The following is an 18,675-nucleotide window of genomic DNA, read 5'->3' as shown; positions in this document are numbered from 1 at the left end:
CAGATAGCCTACTACGTACGAATTTGGAAGATGGCGTCTGCATGTCGTTAGCGCCAGCCACGGCGATGTGCTGCGGCCTGCCAGCTGCCCCTGGCGCTTCTCTAAATTATGTACCCTAGCCGTTCCAGTCATTGCTCGTCAACGATCAGCCCCCGACAGCACGCATTGAGGGCATTGATTGCAATGATTTGGACCGAGGGACACGTTCCTTTTTGGCGGTGGTGATGGAGGGGGGATCTAATGAAGCACATTTCCAGGCGGCCACCAACTACCACAACTACAGTACCACAGCGTCCTGTCCCCACAGGCGAGCCTCCATCCGTGAGCCTCCAGTCAGCTCGTGGAACAGTCAATTCTCGTCGCGTCCATGGCGTACGGATTTCCCATCTCAATACCTATCGTCCATCCAAAGTCCTGGGCAGACATCAAATGGACCCGCGTATCCCGGACGGAATTAATGCTGTATCCGTATCCGCCAAGGAAGGAGCCTGCCCACTAATCAGCAGCGCCGTTCCTGCCAGTGCCAGGCACCGCATGCTGACCGGGGGGGGGGGGATCTGCTCATCTCTCGACTGGGCCCAGTCACCCAGCCATGGGACATGGCAGCTGAACGAACAATGGCCCCCAGCCCAGCCCAGCCCAGCCTAGTCCGTCCTTTCAGCTCCCGCCCATCTCACCGTTCGGGCCATCCGCAACTCTCACCTGAACTGCCACAACCGCCATCAACGCTCTCGTCATCCATCGTCGACGTCCTTTCGCTCAATCCCGCTAAGCTTCGGCCTTTGCATGCAGCGCGCTATCGCGTTCGTCCATTCGTTTACTACACCTTAATTACCCTCCAGTCGCTACATCCCAGTCTCGCGGCGCCTCTTATGTGAACCATGGACCCAACGGTCCAGAGTCAATCGCCTCACCTCCTACCTCAGCAGCAGCAACAGTCGCACCACCAGCAGCATTCGCAGCAGCAACCTCAAGATGTGCTCGCCGAGGCGCGCAAGAACTTGCAGATGCTGATGGAGGCTGGCCTCTCCCGCGACCAGCTCCATCAGCTACTCGACACGCAAATGCTCCAATCGCTCGCTGATCCGAACCAACAGCAGACGCAGCAACAGCAGACGCAGCAACAGCAGACGCAGCAACAGCAGACGCAGCAACAGCAGACGCAGCAACAGCAGCAGCAGCAACCACAACAACAGCAAACGCCAGACCACTCGTCGACACAACCGCAGCAGGTTCAATCGCAACTCCCTCCGCTCGCGATTCCTCCAGTGCCGCAATGCCCGCCTCCGCCTCCTCCCACTGCTGCTCGCCAGGTCGACCAGCAGCAACGGCAGCAACCCACGGTGCTTTCGCCCGTTTCGCAGAACTCGACGACGCACCTCGCGACGCCCGCCAACAGCTCGATTCTACGGAGCGACATGAAGCCCCAATTGCCAATGACGGATGATGGAACTGGTTCGTGGTCACCCACCGTGTCGTCAGACTGCAGGCGCATTCCTTCCATCACCTCAACTGACAAGGATCTAGCAACCCTGTTTTCGTACCCTCCTCCCACTGCGCCTTTTGCCCACCGCCCACGCTTCTCTGTCTCATCCACCAGCTCCGGCTCCTCGGGTCATGCCTCCGTCTTCTCAAACATGTCGTCACATTCTGCAATGTCTTGGGCGTCGGCAGGCACCAATGGCCCACGCTCGCAGGCTCCTCTGCCCATGCCGCCGCAGATCACCTCCCCGACCGGCCAGCCCGTGATCACGGCCGGCCCGATGAATGCCCCCGCGTCGCTCAACAAGCAGAACATCTACTGGTGCACATCGTGCGAGACGAGCTTCAAGCGCAAGTACGACTGGAAGCGCCACGAGGACGAGTTTCACGAGCGATGGAGGAAGTACCCTTGCCCGGAGCCGGGGTGCAACCGCAGCTTCTGGGGATCCAACTCCTTCAACCAGCACCACAAGCAGTGCCACGGCTGCACGACCTGTCCCCACGCCGAAAAGGTCGTTCGATTCCTGCGCAAGCGCAAGTACTGGGCGTGCGGCTTCTGCTCCGCGCTCCATCCCGCTCGCGAGCGCCACGTGGAGCACGTCGCCCGGCATTTCGAGTCTGGCATGACCAAGGGAGAATGGATGCACTCGCGGGTCGTGTACGGTCTTCTCCACCAACCTCTAATTCGCGAGGCGTGGGATTCTCTCATCAGCAGCAAGCAGTCGAGCTACTCTGGCAGGCGACCGCGTTTCAGTTGGCACCCCAGCAAGACGGGCCGGGCGCAGGGCTTTCTCGAGAAGGAGAACCCAGGCCAGCTGCAGGACCTGCTCGAGTTCTTCTCTGGCAACGAGGGGGAGGCTGAATTCATTGCTAGCGTCGCGTACGACCTGGCCGACATTGTTATGGACAACATTCAGCTCACGCCCCCTCCTTTCCCTGGACAGCCTCAGGGCATGCAGCAGTTTCAGGATCCGCGCATGTCCTTCAATCCCATGCCACCTCAGCCGCCGCCCCAGCAAGTCATGTCCAATGGCAGCCCGAACGCCCACACTTCGTACGCCCCAGCCTACCAAACACCGATGATGATGCCTTCGCAACAATACACGCATCCCACTGGGCCGTCGCCCCCTGACTCGACTGGCCATTCGCCCTTGACGGCCAATCACTCGCCCATGACGGCCAATCATTCACCCATTCCCTCAACACACTCGATCAAGCAGGAGCATCCGCACTCGGCGGCCCAGTCGATGGAGACTAGCGATGGCGTGATGGACTTTGATTATTCACCTGTCCCCGTTGTTTTTGACGATTGGGAGAGCATGCACAATCAAAGCATGGACGAAGCCACATCGGGGCAACCGACTGCTCAGCCCGGATGGGGCATGATGCAGTACTTTGCTGACCCAAGGGTCAACTCGTGCTGAAGCAAGTTTACGAACATGGGGACTTGCCCCAGAGCCAAGCGGTGGCTTGGCAGAATCACTTGATTTTGTTTTATTTTTTATTTTGCGTTTTTACCAGACGTTTTGTTCGTTTGCGTATATTCACCCTCGTTTACTTACGTCCCATTTACGAACATGGCATACGCGCCAATCATCATTTCTTATTGTATCGTTGTTCTACGCTGGGAAAACGGCTTCCTTGTCTATTTCTGTTGGGTGTATGACCCACTTCTAATCAGAGGACCGTACATATATGAATGCCCCTTCGCGGAGGGTAATTCACAAGGAGTTGGCGGGTTATAATTCAGGTTGTGGCATGGATGGATGTATGTATTGCTGATGAGATAGAGAGAGAGAAAGAAAGAAAGAAAGAGAGAGAGAGATAGCTCTGGGACCCGCCCGGGAGCTGGGATTGTAGGAATCGGACAAAAGGGAAGAGTAGGAGGCACCCAAGCTGTGGAAGATGGGACTTTACATAGTTGTAGTCGACGAGACGTTCGAATGGAGACAGCTAGATACCCCCCCTTATTTGTATGATACGCGCTTCTCAGCGGTTTCTTCAACTTAGAAGATGATCATCCCTTCTCTCCACATAATTAGCCTGAAGGTAGAGAGAGGCCTCTTGGTGCGCGGGATGAACTCCTCCGCCATGAAGCCGCTATGGCCGGGATAAGGGCCTGGTTTCCAGATGGTGATGCGCAGCGACCCGTCCTCCTGGACCTTTTCCTTGTACACGATAAAGGGGTCCATGCACATGATCGGGGTCACGATCCACTCGTCGCACCCGTCCTCCGAGAAGCAGATGTAAGGCTTTCCGTAGTCGTTGTAGCCGACGCGCTCCTCCTCCCAAGATTCGTTGTGGCCGGGGCAGTTGGTGTTGTGGCAGGCGAAATCGCCGCGGTGGTCGAAGTAGCAGGTGTGATGGCAGAAGGAGCCGCACTTTGTGCAGCCGACGAAGACCATGGTGGTATTGGTATTGGTGTTGGTGTTCGTGTTGGTGTTGGCGATGGGAGGTGAGGTAATGAAGTGTTGTTGTGTTGACACGAGTCGGGTTGACGATGGGGGGAGGAGGGGTTCTATTGCTCTGTTCGGCAACAGAAAGGCGCGGACATGATGATGATTCCGTGTCCTCTGTTGTTTGACATTTTGTGCTGTTTGTTGCGAGGTGTTGGGACTCATCCGAGTGAACAAGGCCATGTTTGATGGAGATGCGGCACACCAGACCCCTTTGTGTGAACAGTTGTGCTCGGCCGGACTAGATAAGGGAGGGCCCCCTGAACAACCGGGAACTACCCTCTTACATCTGCTGCGCAAGGACAGCAATAATGAAAATCTCGAAATACGTGAATCGCTTCAATATCCATGGGCTTGCCAGTTGATGAGAGAACGTCCATGAGCCATGCTGCCGTGGGAGTACCTCTGATTGACATCAAGTTCTACGTCAAGTCACAGTAAATCTGAAATCAAGGCAGCCATTGCCTGTAATAGGGTGCATCAGAGCCAGAGGGAATCCAGAATGAGGAGCTGCCACCGTCGAATGGTGCTGTGATCACTGTTCAAGCGCCAACTGCATGTATCACGTTGGATTGACATTCTCAACATAGCTTTAGTAGGCTGGCATAATGTTACCTTTCATTCTGATGCGTAATCCATAGTGAAAGTCGATAGTGCTCAGCCCAAAGAACTTATTCACAACCGATGTGGCTCTGCTGCGCTAGGAGCTCACGGCCCATCGTCTTCAAGTCTGCGTTTGTCAACACCTTCTTGTCGAACGTATTCACCACTTGATGGATCATTGCAGCAGCGAGCTCGTCACGGCCGACGTTCGCAACGGGGTTGAGCGTCCTCACGGCGGAGCCCCAGGTTGCTCTCGCGTAGGTTGCGTCACTCGTCACAATGCCGGGGCGCGCGGTGCAGACCTGGACTAGGCCATTGTGCTGCTCCGCGATTCGACGTAGCATGTTCTCTGTCTCGCCCTGGGTCCCAAAAAAGTCAGTTACCGAAAGCATGGACAATTGAACGACGCTACTTGCCCGCATTTGAATATATCGTCCGATCGGTCCGGGCTTGGGCGGACTGTCGGGATCAACGCGATCGCCGCTCACGTACATGAAGTGGAAGGGCTCTGCCATGCCAGCGCTGATCATGGCGTGGAGAGCGGTTGTGGTGGACGTCTGGCATATCTTGACCACGTCCTCCCACCGGTAGGTCATTGACTTTGATGGTGTGATGGCAACAGTCCTGTTTAGTGTGAGCGTCGAAAACGTATTCAGCGAGGACAGGCAGCAAGCCTACCAAATACACGCGTGGGCGCCGCGCAATTCTTCGAGGATGTGGTCTGGATACTCATTATAGTCTTTGACGAGAACCTGCTTCAACTTGCTGCTGTCTGCATTGTCTGGCAGCTCGACGGCTCGCCGCGAGAGGGCGATGACTTTGGAGATTTTGGGATGGGCGAGGCTCTGCTGGACAACTGCGGTCGCGACCAAACCCGTGGCACCCGAGATGATGACTTTCATGGTCGCGAGATGTTGATGATCTGGATGCACTGGCTTGATTCTCCCACGTACAGTCTGACTCTGGGCTGACATGACAGCCCGAGAAGCAGACCCCGCTTACAGCGTCTGGAGATTACGATGGAGATAACAGTGTTAGTCTTGGGCACAAATCCTACACAGATATAACAGTCAATTTGAGGGATGGTGATTCTAATTCAATGGAGGTCTGAGACCCCTGAGCTTAGTCTTATTGGAGAAGAACCCGCACTCAAATCCTGGACATGCCTGGCCCCCTTATCCCCTCCAACCCGAGATCTCATCCAGCGTCAAGACATATTCGTCATTATAGATCTAGACGAGTCAGTAATGTCTCCTGCGAACAGCACTTTGAAGAAACTCACCGAATTCAAGAGCTCAGGCGGGTTGTAGTTGGGGTTGTTAATGAAGCCGTCAGTCCAGACGGCGAACCACAGCCAGTGCGTCTGGTACGCTTGCAGCAGATCAGGATCTGGCGCGGAACCGACTTCCGTCGCAGCGACAAGTTTCTGATCATTGCCTAGCTCGATAAGGCGATTGTACTCGGATGACATGGGCTGTATGAGCTGTCAGCAACGCCCCAACACATCACTTGAGAGGGAAACGACGAGACTTACGCCATTGCCCGTGTCGTAGACATCGGCGGCCAGAATGTCCACCGTATTGGGGTCGGGATACCATTCAGGGGCGATCGAGTTCCAGACCCAAATCAAGTTGTTCAGACCGTGGTGGTTGGTCATACGATCGTACATGAGCTCCCAGAGTTGCTTGCATGGCTCGGGACCCTGGGCGCCCCACCAGAACCACTTGCCTTCGGCCTCATGCAAGGGACGCCAGAGCACGGGTACGTTTGCCTCCTGGAGGCGCAGGAGCTCTTCAGAGATGGCGTCAATGTCCCTGATGATGAGCTGGTAGTCGTTGCCATTGGGATCCGCCAGGGCCGTGGAGACGTTGAAGCTGGTGGCCCTGGTGTAGAAGCCACTCCACCAGCGATTCTCTTCCGTGTCGTAGAGACCAGCGGGGGCATTCCAGTGCCACAGCACGGAGACGATGCCGCCCATTTCGGAGAAGGTGATGGCGTCCTCGACGGTCGTGGCGACCTGGCCCTGCCTCTCGACACGGGAGGGGCTGTAGTCCATCAGGTCCACGGCGACGAGGGCGGGTGTCTTGCCAGTCTGCTCGGCGAGCCATTCGGTCCACTCGAGGTCCTGCTGGCCAGAGAGGATGTTTTTGCCATAGATGGAGCGAAGATAGTCGTAGAGGGCGACGGCATCGGCGTTGGCGTTTGGGTTGACGAGTGTGGGGTTGACGTCGTGGTCAGGAGCAGCCGCTGCCACGCTCAAGGTCAGGGAGTCGATCAAATACCTGGGAAGGTTGGTAAGTAAATAAAATAAACATTCGTGAACTATCTCACCATCCCCAGTTGTTGACAATGTCAATGGTGTTGGTGCCTTCGTTGAGCAGGAGCTGACCAGCGTTGACGTCCTCCCAGGTGTCGGTCGCAGGGAGGAAGATGGCGCTGTTGATGCCCCCGTTCAGCGAGACGGTGGCGGTCTTCTCACCGTATGGCGCAGCGTAGCGAATGGTCACGTCGTACAGCTTTTGGGAGGAGCTGTCCACGGAGAAGGTGATCTTGTCCGAGGCTTCATCGAAGCCACCGACGTACCCAGAGCCTGCGTCGGAAGTCAGCAGATTCGACGTCTTGTAGCTAGATTTGGCTTACCGCTGTATCCAGCTAGGTCTGTCAGGACTTGGGTGCCACTGAGTGCAGCGTCTTCCGCCTCCCAGGTCTGCGCGCCGCAGCGCTTCACCAGGGGGAAAGCCAAGCTCGGGGTGAACAGTGCGAGCAACGCAAAGATCATCTTGTCGAAGAGTATGGCTTGTTCTACAAGATGCGTCTACCCAGCAGATACAATGTGAGCACCATTACATTATGTACTCCTGCTCTGGTTGACCATCACCCTTGAGTGAGCAGCAATGTGTGGCGGGGGCACAAGGTCCGCAGTGTCCGAAAGAGGCAAGTCTGGGGCAGGAATCCCGGGGGAAACATGTGGGGCCTCCGGGCCGGGTACCCACTTATCTGTCGGCCCGGGCTTGTCAGGCGATCGAGTCTTGGGGAAGGGATGTCGGACGGGAGCATATAATCCCTTTGCATGTGTTTGATGCTATATTCTGTATCGAAACGGGGCCAATATCTTGGACAAGACCCTCTGAGACTTTGCTAGGATGCCCGGGCCCTCAATGTCAGTGGTCAGCCATGCGCCTGGTCCAGGCACTGCAAGCCCCCTCTCTTCCCAACGTGGAAAGGTGCTATAGCTGGAGCATGCGGTGGCGTCCATGCCTTGGACAGATACGCGATTTACCATTCGGCGTGCTTCTCCAGAGCGGTCTTTGACGTTTCTGCTGCCGTTACTGTCGTCCCGTCCTCTCGGCAGCCTAGCCGTCTTCCCGGAGCAGCTCCTCGCTGGGGGCATGTCCTCGCACGTGACCGTCATAAATTGCCTCCATGTCTAATCTAGCGGCATGTCGGTCGCCTCGCCGTCGACGATATTAATTGGTACTCCGTTGCACGATGATCCATCTGCACGTCTGACTTGTGGATCTGGGAACAACTCCAGTGCGCCACAAACAGTGTATCTCCAGTACGATGTAGATAGAAACTATCTTGTAGTCTTCACTTGCCGAGAGGCCTCCCTGTCCCTCTCGCACTCGCACGTAAAGTCAGGGGCTGCCTTCACCCTATCGTAGCCGTAGCAAAGACCTTCATCACATGCATTGAGTAGTGCAGATCAAGTAGGCCCAATATTCATCTAGAGGCCACAGATATGTTCGCTATTGAGCTAGTGCGCACGACGCTTACAGCCATTCAGCGCATTCATCTTCGCCGCATGCTCGTACACCAGCGGCTGCGCCTCGTCGTCGTCCAGGTAGATGGTGAACCCGTCGTTGTGGTTGCGGCCATACGAAAACCCCGAGTAGCCAAACTGCCAGTACATGTCCGGCATTTTCTCCTCCTCGGCAATCTCCTGCCAGCCACCCATGGCCTCGACCCTGGAGATGTCGCTGACGGTGCCAACATACGCCAGCCGCGCCTCGTCCGTCAGCCAGCCGTACTCCTCATGCACGACAGGCTTGCCTGCTGCACGAGCGGCCTCGGCATGGTCGCGGATCCACTGGTCCGTCCAGTCGACCGTCTTGGACCACCAGTCCGGATACGAGTGGAAGACACCAAAGTCAATATCGTCGAGGGCAATCTCGGCGTCAAAGTCACCGCCGTCGGCGCCGTTGTACGCCCAGTCATCCGAGACGCGGTTGAAGCCGCCCTCGCCGCCCCAGGTGACGAGGTGGTTGGGGTCGAGCGACTTGACAAAGGCGCTCATCTCGGTGATCCACTCGGTCATGACGTCTGGGTTGCAGCCGGCGGGACTGCGTGGGAGGTTGCGCGTGCCATCGGCGCCGCAGCGTGGCTCGTTGGCGAGTTCCCAGGCGAAGATGGTGGGGGAGTCCTTGTAGCGGGTGACAAAGAGCTCGACGTAGTTCTTGAAGGCCTGCTTGATCTCGGGGACGTGGAAGAACTGGTGGGGGTGTTAGTCGGGGGTTGCCTCGTCTTGAGAAGAACATACGTCGTCGTGGTACTGCCCGCCTAGGTTGACGGTGTACATGTCCATGCCGCCGTAGTCGGCCCAGTTGTTGGTCAGAGTGACGAGGAGCTTGACGCCGGCGGCCTCGGCACCGTCGACGACCTTGTCAAACTGGGTCACGTCGATCGTGGGGACGCCATTGTCCCACCACTGGAAGACGGCTTCATTGGGACCAGGGTTGCCACCGTTGTACTGGGGCAGGCCGCTGGGGTCAAAGGTCACGTTCTTGTCGTTGAAGCCCCATGTGCGCATCACGCGGAGGCCAGCATCGTAGGCGGCTGTCAGTCCCGTTTCGACGTCGGCCTGGGTCTAGTGCGCGTTAGCAATGGATGTGTAGACAAGCTTGGGTGCCCTGGGCATACGCCTGTGAAGGGGAGATAGTAGGCATTGCTGCCGGCGAAATAGAAGCTCTTGCCGTCGAGCATGAATTTCTCGCCATCGACGGTCACGAAGCCTTCAGCCTGTCTCTCGGTTGGGGCAGCGGAAGCCTGGGCGACGCAGAGCGCCAGGGCGGCTATCTTGGAGTGAAGAAACATGGTGCCTTGCTCTTTGTGAACAATCAAGCCAAATGAAGTGGTCAATTAATTGATGGATTCCCTACCGAGTCCCTCGCGCAATCTTATACTCTGCTCGGACCCTGAAGCGCCGTCTCTCTTCTGGGCAAAGTAAACGGGGCCAGAAAGACGATGAGTCCATTTGATAATGCGTCCGACTACCAAGACGGACTTGTTAAACGCGTGTCCGCATCAAGGTTGTGTGCTCGGCATTTTGAGACTCCGTCTCTACATAATAGTCACTCGCCCGTCCATGCAGCAGCCGAGGCGGAGAACCATGTGCGATCTGCTTGACACACCACCACGCTGGGCAACCTTAATCCCCCCCCCCCCCAGATCCCATCCATTACTCCAGGAAATCTTGTATCAGCGTATTGATCCTCTTCGCTTGCTCGAGATGGATCCAATGGCCGCCGTCTACTTCCCTGCAGGTCAGGTCCTCACACCAAGCAGCCAGCAGGTCGCGCTGCTGGGCAAATCCCTCTGCCCCTACAAATAGCGTCGGCGTCTGGATGCGAAACTCTTGCAGTTCCTTCTCATCTTCTGCAAACAGATTGTCTGTCCACATTGTATACCACATGGTTGCGCCTCGGTACCCCCCCGGACGCGCAAAGCACTCCAGATGCTGTCGCTGCAGGTCAGCCGTGTACCACGCGCCCATGGCCACTCGACGCTCCTGCTCGCAGAACTCTTTCATCTTCCCCAGCGGACGGTACCATTCGTCCCAGACGCCGTGATCGGCGCAGAAGACGAGATTCATGACCGCCTGGGCGTGGCTCTCGAGCGTGGTGGCGGCCTGCGGATCCGTCGCGAGCCACTTGATGTACCCCAACAGCTCAAACCCGAGAATCTGCCTCGTCATGTGATTGATGGAATCCACGTCGAATGGGGTGCCGAGCTTGGGGGGCCCGACGGCCAGAAAGACGAGGCGATGCCACAGCTCGGGATAATAGGCAGCGGCACGCGAGAGCAGCGTGGCGCCAAAGTCGTGGCCGACGCCGACGAGCGTGCTGCGCTTGGGGTGGCCTGCTACCATGACGAGCGCGCGGACCATGTCGGCGATATCGTCGCTCATGAGCTTTAGCCGGTACGCATCGGGGCACGAGGGCTGGTCCGTCTGGCCGTAGCCCAGCAGGTCTGGGGCGAGGACACCGTAGCCGTGGGCGGCCAAGTAGCCGGTCTGGTGGACCCAGTCGTGGAGGTGTGAGGGGAAGCCATGCAGGAGGAGCAGGGTTGGTCGGCGGCTGTCCCTGGGGGGGATGTGGACGAGGGAGTATGTGTGCCCTCGGGCGGTCTTGAACGTCTGTCGTGGGGAGTCCATGGTCCTGACTTTGGGATATTTGAGGCCAAATGATGAGGGCAGGCAGGCGGCTTGAGTATGATCTGTGAGGGGCGAAGAGTAAGACATACATACGCCTTGTCGGACACTTCTCGGCTACAAAAAGTTCTCCATCATCCATGACAGATCATTCGTCTCCCCAAGTCCCAGGTCCCCAGACAGACTCCAACGGTACCTGGACTAGCTCCGGCTCCACGAATCCTCAGTCGGTACTTGGTGATCTGTGAATAGTCAATAGCGACTAATTACCCAGTGATGTACGTACGCATCGTCCCCTCCCTCCGACTTCCAAGTCCCACCGACATCGACGGTATCCGTTCAGGCTAATTGATTCTGCATTCAGCCGGGTCTCTGTCCTGTCGGCAGAATCGAATTATCCAGACAATGGACATGGAGATCACCAAGGACGTCAAATATAATAATGGGAGCTATGCGCCTCGAGGACTGGCTTAGACTCGGTCACTTGAGTCTTGAGACCTGACACTGTCAGTCTGGTCTGTTCCGTCACCCAACCCTCCTGACCATGCGACCACTCCTCTGGATAGCGTCTGCGCTCGCCGTGGCGCGAGCCGAGGATGGCCTCGACGGCTGGCTTCGCTATGCGCGACTGCGCGACTGCCACACGGGCGGACAGCTCGACGACTTTGCCACGTCCATTGTGGCCCTCAACGCAACCGAGGGCGCACCGCTGCACACGGCCGCCCACGAGCTGCAGGTGGGCATCCAAGGCATCCTGGGCCTCGAGCTCGATGTCAGCGACAGCGTGACGGACAAGGACACATCCTCCATCATCGTCGCCACAGCGCAGGCGTACGAAGATGAATTCGGCAGCCTGCCAGAGGCCGTCGACCTCATCGAGGATGGCTTCTACCTGAGCAACAAGGGCGACGATACTGTGATCATTGGCTCCAACGAGCGCGGCGCCCTGTACGGCGCCTTTGAGTACCTCTCGATGCTGGCGCAGGGCAACTTTGACGAGGTGGCCTACTCGACCAACCCGGATGCGCCCATTCGGTGGGCGAACCAGTGGGACAACCTCTGGGACAACGGGACGCACGGCCCCGTCGAGCGCGGATACGGAGGCGTTTCCATCTTCTACGACGGCGTGGGCCACGTACGCGAGGACCTGTCGCGCGTGCCCATGCTGGGTCGCCTGCTGGCATCGATCCGGGTCAACGGCATCGTGATCAACAACGTGAACGCGGACCCGACGATTCTGAGCGAGCGCAACTGGGACGGCGTCGAGGAGATTGCCAACCTGTTCCGGCCATGGGGCGTGCGGATCGGCATGTCCCTCAACTTTGCGTCGCCGCAGACGTTTGGCGGCCTCGACTCGTTCGACCCGCTCGACGACCAGGTCATCGACTGGTGGCAGGGCATCTCGGACGAAATGTACGAGCGCGTGCCGGACTTTGCGGGCTACCTGGTCAAGGCCAACTCGGAGGGCCAGCCAGGTCCCCTCACGTACAACCGCACGTTGGCGGACGGGGCCAACATGTTTGCCAAGACGATTGCGCCGCACGGGGGTATCGTCATGTTCCGGGCCTTTGTCTACAACCACCTGGCGGACTGGACCGACTGGCACGCGGACCGGGCCAACGCGGCGGTCGAGTTCTTTGCCGAGCTGGATGGGCAGTTTGACGACAATGTCGTGGTGCAGATCAAGTACGGACCCATTGACTTTCAGGTGCGCGAGCCCGTCTCGCCGCTCTTCTCGACGCTGCGCGAGACGGCCATGGCCATTGAGCTGCAGGTGACGCAGGAGTATCTCGGCCAGCAGTGCCACCTGGTCTATCTGCCGCCGCTGTGGCAGACCATCCTCGACTTTGACCTGCGCGTGGACGGGCAGGAGTCGAGGACGCGCGACGTGCTCAACGGCAATGTCTTTGGCAAGAAGCTGGGTGGCTACACGGCCGTGACCAACGTCGGCATGGACCCGACCTGGCTGGGCAGCCACCTGTCCATGTCCAACCTGTACGCCTTTGGGCGGCTGGCGTGGGACCCGACGCTCGACTCGGGCGCCATCCTCGACGACTGGACGCGCCTGACCTTTGGCCTTGGTCGCAGCGTGCGCGAGACGATCCGCGCCATGTCCCTCGAGTCGTGGCCGGCATACGAGAACTACACGGGCAACCTGGGCATCCAGACGCTGACGGACATTCTCTACACCCACTACGGGCCCAACCCGGCCTCGCAGGACAACAACGGCTGGGGCCAGTGGACGCGCGCCGACGGCGACAGCATCGGCATGGACCGCACCGTCCGGAACGGCACCGGCAACGCAGGCCAGTACCAGCCCGAGGTGGCCGCTCGCTACGAGGAGACGGAGACGACGCCCGACGACCTCATGCTGTGGTTCCACCACGTGCCCTACACCTTTGAGCTGCACTCGGGCAAGACGGTGATACAGCATTTCTACGACGCGCACTACGCCGGCGCCGAGACGGCCGCCACGTTCCCCAAGAGATGGGAGACGCTGCGTGGGCGCGTGGACGACGAGCGCTTCGAGCACGAGCTGTACCGCCTCACGTACCAGGCGGGCCACTCCCTCGTCTGGCGCGACGCCATCAACGAGTTCTACCGGAACTTGTCGGGCATCCCGGACGTACACGATCGTGTGCGCCACCACCCCTGGCGCATCGAGGCCGAGGACATGACCCTCGATGGCTACGTACCCGTCGACGTGGAGCCGGCTGAGACGGCGTCGCAGTACAGGGCGGTGGTGACCAACGGGACGGGCACGGCGGCGACGACTCTCGATTTCCCGGACGGCACGTATAACCTGGCCGTGAACTACTACGACGTGGTGGGCGGCAACGCGACGTACTCGGTGGCTCTGGATGGGAAGACAGTGGGCACATGGCAAGGCGATGCGGAGTTCAGGCTGGGCAAGTTCCCGAGCGAGTTTCTGGATGGGCATTCGGCAATCCGCGTCACGTTTGAGGGTGTGCCTATTCGCAGGGGAGATGAGCTGGTGGTCACGGGCGTGGCGGATGGGTCGGAGCAGGCGCCGTTGGATTATGTGTCTGTGCTGCCGCTAGGCGTTGTGGACTAAGGGGGGTTCGTCATACTGTAGCCATTATTTGATACTTATTGCAATCTCGTGTTCGGGCTGTCTCGAGTGCGTCCATCTGGCTGTTCTTCCAGGTGTGTCGTACGCACGTACCGTAGGGTGAGCGCTGGCTCGGTCTTTATAGGAGACATAATCGCGAAAGACGTGATGACGCGGTCTGTGTGAGTGAAGAGCTGGTATATGCTGGTTGTGACAGGGAGGACCTCGAAGCTGATGTCGTTTGTTACCTGTCGTGACATTAGATTCGTCGGGCCTCATTGACTCACGAGCCGCGTCATTTCGACGACACCAAGTGCTATCTATCGGACAGCCATCATTTTTGCAGCACCATACGTACTAAAATGTCCATTCGTATTCAGCTTGCCATGTATCGACTCACAATTCCTTGCGGATATGTCTTCACGCTGTAGTACTATGCTCCAGGGTAGGCAGGACTCCCCGCCGAGTTAGTCACACGGCGAGGCCGCGATGGCAATTCGATGCCCAGAGCCAGACCCCCCCTGAATTTCCAGACGTCGAGGATCGATCCTCAAATTAGAGGGCGCGTAGCGGTGCAGTGCAAAGCTCAACTGGGGCGTGGGTGACCTGGGGTCTGACGCCCGAGGAGGTCAACCCGACATCGTAAGCACTAGCTGCCTGGTCCTGGGGGCTGCAATCCTGAATATAATGGAGGATTCGTAGTGGACGTGGGATTCCTTTTTAAATAACACAACGCTTGTTCACTATGTACGGGTATACGTCAGGCTCGCCAGCCTCTTCAGACAGCACCAACTCTCCAGACACTAGGACTAGTACGATCCCGGAATACCGACAGTGGTTCCCTTGAAGCTGCCGCTGACCTCGCCGAGCTCGAGGGCGGCGTTGACGACACCGGCGAGACCCTCACCCGCAATGAGACCAGCAGCGATGCCGATGCCGTAGGACTCGAAGCTCTTGCCGAACCACTTGTTCCACCACCAGGCGGTAATGGCGCCCATCATGACAGCACTGTCTCGGTTAGCAAAGATCGACAAAGGGAGGGCGAGGCATACATACTTGGCATAGCCAGAGTCGGCGCCCAGAACCCAGGCGACACCGATGCTCATCCAGTTGGGGAGGTAGTTGCGGTACTTCTCCCGCGAGCCGGTGAGGAAGAAGTGCTTGAGGACGGCCTGGAGGGCCGACACAACGCCCATGACAATGGTGAAGATGCCGCAGGAGCGGGAGATGGGCAGGGTGGGCTGGGTGACGGCCTCGGCCACGGCCTTCCAGGCAAAGACAGAGGGGGCGTTAAAGGGGCAGACGGTGGTCGGGTCGTTGACGAGCTTGGGGTCCCAGACGCAGGGGTAGGCGGACATGAAGAGGACGAAGATGCCCGGGGCGAGGAAGACGGCGACGACGGCGCCAATGGCCTGGGCGTAGAACTGGAGGCGCGGCGGGGTGCGGAGGAGGAAGCCGACGCGGAAGTCGCTGGTGAGGTCGCTGGCGACGCTGGCGGTGCCCGAGGCAATGTTGCCGGCGATCAGGTTGATGCGCTGGGCGTCGGGGATGGAGTGGCCGGCGTTGTGGGTGATGCCGCCAAAGATGAGCTGGGAGGCCTTGGAGGAGGCGGTCAGGGGCGTGGTGTCGGTGACGGCGCCGCCGTAGATGCTGATAAAGGCAAAGAGGAAGCCGAGGATGCAGGCGAGGATGCCGAGGCCGGCGTTCATGTCGTACTGGACGTGGACGATGATGGCGCCAATGACGGCGAAGACAACGGTGCCCGTGACCCAGATCCAGACGGGGACCTGCTGGTCGGGCGTGGCAAAGTCCTGGACGAGCTCGGACTGGTCGACGGCCTTGGCGGCCTGCTTCTCGACCCAGGCGTTGGTCTTGCCCTGGGCCTGGAGGCGGGCGTGGAGGGTGGCGGCGGAGCGACGCATGCTCATGAGGAGACCGGTCCAGATGATCTTGAAGTGGAGGACGAACTCGACGAGGCCGTAGACGACGAGGACCATGACGCCCGGCCAGAGGAACCAGTAGCGCGGGGAGGGCACGTAGCCGGGCTCCGAGATGCCGCCCATGGAGTTGTAGCTGATCATGCCCTTCCACTTGCCCTCCTCGACAATCGCCACGCCGGCGCACTCGCCGTACTTGACGAGCAGGGGGCCCGCCAGCGCCCAGGCGAAGACGGTGCCGCCAAACCAGGACAGGGCGGCGTTGAGGCCGACGAGCATGCCGGAGCCGAAGAAGGCGGGTGTCAGCTGGATGTACCAGCCCCAGTTGTCGGCCGCGAGGGCGGTCTGGTTCCAGTAGCCGGTGGTCGAGAAGATCCAGGCGAAAAAGTGCCAGTTGTGGAGGATGCCATCGGCGTACTGGGAGACGATGATGTGGGCAAAGGCACCGATAAAGGCGAAGCCAATGGCCTTGATCTTCTTCATGGCGTCGGCCGCACCGCTGCCGACGGCGTGCATGGAGCGGATGGCGACCGCGGTGGCCGTGGGCGAGGGGAAGACGAGGTTGAGCTCCCGCGCGACGTTGATGACAAAGAACTTGCGCAGGGGCACGGCGGCAAAGAGGCCAAAGAGCGCGCAGACGACGGTGATGGCCAGGATGCGGCCAAAGTCCTCCTTGGGGTTGGCGCCCATGAGGCCCAGCTGGTACATGGCCGGCAGACCGGCGACGAAGATGCCGGCCATGCCACCGGCGCCCGTGGCGGCGGCCTGGATGATGGAGTTCTCCTGGGGCCCAAAGAAGCCGCCGACGCCGGGGACGTTGGGGAAGACCTTGCAGAGCAGGCGGATGACGCCAAAGCCAAAGATGGCGCCGAAGATGGTGGCCGGGAAGGTGAAGCCGGTCTTGAGGCCGAGGTAGACGTTGGACGCGTTGACGAGGGAGCCCAAGCAGATGCCCGTGACGACGGCGCGGACCGTCAGCGGGCTGTGCTCCTCGGGGATGCCCTTGATGGCCGGCAGGGGCACGAAGATGTCCGTGATGGGCTCGTCCTCGAGCGACGAGGGCGACGTCGACTTGGCGTCCACGTCCACGTCCACGCTCATCGCCTTTTCCTTGCCGATCGAGTCGGCGGGCTCGGCCTGATGCGCGGGGATCTGCGTGACCTCCATTGTGCTGGTGGTGATCAGGACAGGAGTTGATGTGGTCGGAATGTCAGTCAGCGAGGACGCTCGGGTCTCAGCCTGGCGAGGAACCAATCTATATATCCAGGATGGCTCGACTCGACTGGGACTCTGGGAGTGAGTGAGTGAGTGAGTGAGTCGCCTCCATGCAAAAGAGCCTCCCCCCGATGGAACGTTTGTTGATGCATCCACCAATCTATCATTCACCATCAATCAAAGCAACGTGGAGGTGGTGCCCTCCATGCTGCAAGAGGAAGTTGGCCCTGGCCGTTTGCGATGGGTGCCACTGGACTGGACTGGACTGGACTGGACAGTGAGTGGACTGGACAAAGGTTCCGTCCCCGGCTGTACGGTAGTCAAGGACCCTTTGTCCTCGTCGTCGTTGGGTTGGCTCGTCTCGTCCTCCTCGAATGCTCGTTGGCTGGCCGCGATGCCGACCGATCCGTCCCCAGCGCCGGCCTCGCCAAAAGGACCGTCTCGCCACTGATAGACTGATAGTGACCAACGCATCTGATTCTGGACACGGACGTCCTATCGAGTAGTCTGTCTGGGTATTCCATCCGGACATTCTTATCTGGACGTGTCAAGCCGACCGGTCAGTCCAGTGCAGGCTCGTCTTACGTTGGGACTCGGAGGCGAGTCGGGTCGAGTCGCCAAGCTCCAGCAGGCTGTTTGTACGGATATTTAATTAGTCTGGGTATAGGCCGGCACTTGCTCTACGCCAGTGCCGTACGTGTCAGGCCCGAGGTAAGCCATCCTCGTTCCCGAATCAGCCCATATGCGACGTGCTCCCGATAACGAATGGGCGAGACCAGTGAAGATCGTCTCGGCTGCCCAAAGCAGTAAGCCAGCTGCCAAGCCCAGCCGCTCCCGGACCAGGAACGCATGCGGAATGGTGGGATGGACTGGGTGGTCCGATCCCTAGTCTGGCCTTGTGCGCTCTCGTCCAAGAATGCCCCCATGTCTCATCAGTCTCACTCCCCACGAGTCCCACCCGCAGACTGGCGTCCTGGACGCACGCATGGTCCTTATCCTGGAGGCGGTCCATCGTCCACACTGGGTGGACAAGCTGGCGGGTCTCGCCGTCCCACTCTGCGGACTGTCGCGCATGGCAGCAGTCCCCTCTGCAATCTGTCTGATTCGGCCATGCCCTGGCCGGGATGGGGCTCCACCGCGGAAACGCGCGCCGCTGGACGATGCTGTCTGTCTGTCTGTCTGTCTTCCGATACGGAGTCACGGACAGAGACTGAAGTCTGGAGCCTGTATCCGTAGACGCAGGTGATCACCTGCCTGCCTGCCACCGAGGCTGGCCGTACCGTACATGCATGGCCTCCAGTCCTGCGGTGGACGGATGGGCATCGCCTCTGGATTGTCATCAGAGCATTCTCGCCTCTGATCAGCTCTGCCACCATGTGTAGATGTGTAGCTCGCATCCTCGCCTCTGCAATCCGTCCGGCCGGGTGCCGACTTGGCGGCCTCGACGTGCGCCCTACTCGTGTCGCCATCGGCCTGCCA

At 59.1% G+C, this 18,675-nt stretch overlaps 6 protein-coding genes across 6 annotated transcripts; 2 read left to right on the top strand and 4 right to left on the bottom strand.

Moving 5' to 3' along the window:
- Nucleotides 1–881: 881 nt before the first annotated feature.
- Nucleotides 882–2,906, top strand: J7T54_000149 (uncharacterized protein; the record flags this gene model as incomplete). Its single annotated transcript, XM_051507404.1, has 2 exons — nucleotides 882–1,455; nucleotides 1,528–2,906. 2 exons carry the CDS (start codon nucleotides 882–884, stop codon nucleotides 2,904–2,906), a joined length of 1,953 nt encoding a protein of 650 aa, XP_051361365.1.
- Nucleotides 2,907–3,488: 582 nt separating this feature from the next.
- On the bottom strand, nucleotides 3,489–3,887 carry J7T54_000148 (uncharacterized protein; the record flags this gene model as incomplete). The annotated part of the gene is made up of 1 exon (XM_051507403.1): nucleotides 3,489–3,887. The coding sequence occupies one exon, from the start codon at nucleotides 3,885–3,887 to the stop codon at nucleotides 3,489–3,491; it is 399 nt and encodes a 132-aa protein (XP_051361364.1).
- Nucleotides 3,888–4,609: 722 nt separating this feature from the next.
- J7T54_000147 (putative nucleoside-diphosphate-sugar epimerase protein) lies at nucleotides 4,610–5,443 on the bottom strand (the record flags this gene model as incomplete). Its single annotated transcript, XM_051507402.1, has 3 exons — nucleotides 4,610–4,900; nucleotides 5,030–5,165; nucleotides 5,220–5,443. The coding sequence occupies 3 exons, from the start codon at nucleotides 5,441–5,443 to the stop codon at nucleotides 4,610–4,612; spliced, it is 651 nt and encodes a 216-aa protein (XP_051361363.1).
- A 4,556-nt stretch (nucleotides 5,444–9,999) lies between these two features.
- On the bottom strand, nucleotides 10,000–10,974 carry J7T54_000145 (epoxide hydrolase; the record flags this gene model as incomplete). Its single annotated transcript, XM_051507401.1, has 1 exon — nucleotides 10,000–10,974. One exon carries the CDS (start codon nucleotides 10,972–10,974, stop codon nucleotides 10,000–10,002), a length of 975 nt encoding a protein of 324 aa, XP_051361362.1.
- A 541-nt stretch (nucleotides 10,975–11,515) lies between these two features.
- Nucleotides 11,516–14,047, top strand: J7T54_000144 (alpha-glucuronidase; the record flags this gene model as incomplete). Its single annotated transcript, XM_051507400.1, has 1 exon — nucleotides 11,516–14,047. One exon carries the CDS (start codon nucleotides 11,516–11,518, stop codon nucleotides 14,045–14,047), a length of 2,532 nt encoding a protein of 843 aa, XP_051361361.1.
- Nucleotides 14,048–14,853: 806 nt separating this feature from the next.
- On the bottom strand, nucleotides 14,854–17,148 carry J7T54_000143 (metal-nicotianamine transporter-like protein; the record flags this gene model as incomplete). Its single annotated transcript, XM_051507399.1, has 1 exon — nucleotides 14,854–17,148. One exon carries the CDS (start codon nucleotides 17,146–17,148, stop codon nucleotides 14,854–14,856), a length of 2,295 nt encoding a protein of 764 aa, XP_051361360.1.
- Between the last annotated feature and the right edge of the window lie 1,527 nt (nucleotides 17,149–18,675).

The sequence above is a fragment of the Emericellopsis cladophorae genome (genome assembly GCF_022114955.1).
Source record: "Emericellopsis cladophorae strain MUM 19.33 chromosome Unknown NODE_31_length_266811_cov_117_018179, whole genome shotgun sequence".
Taxonomy (NCBI): Eukaryota; Fungi; Ascomycota; class Sordariomycetes; order Hypocreales; family Bionectriaceae; genus Emericellopsis; species Emericellopsis cladophorae.
The sequence above is the reverse complement of the archived record's forward strand: the minus strand, read 5'-3'. Positions and strand labels throughout refer to the sequence as shown.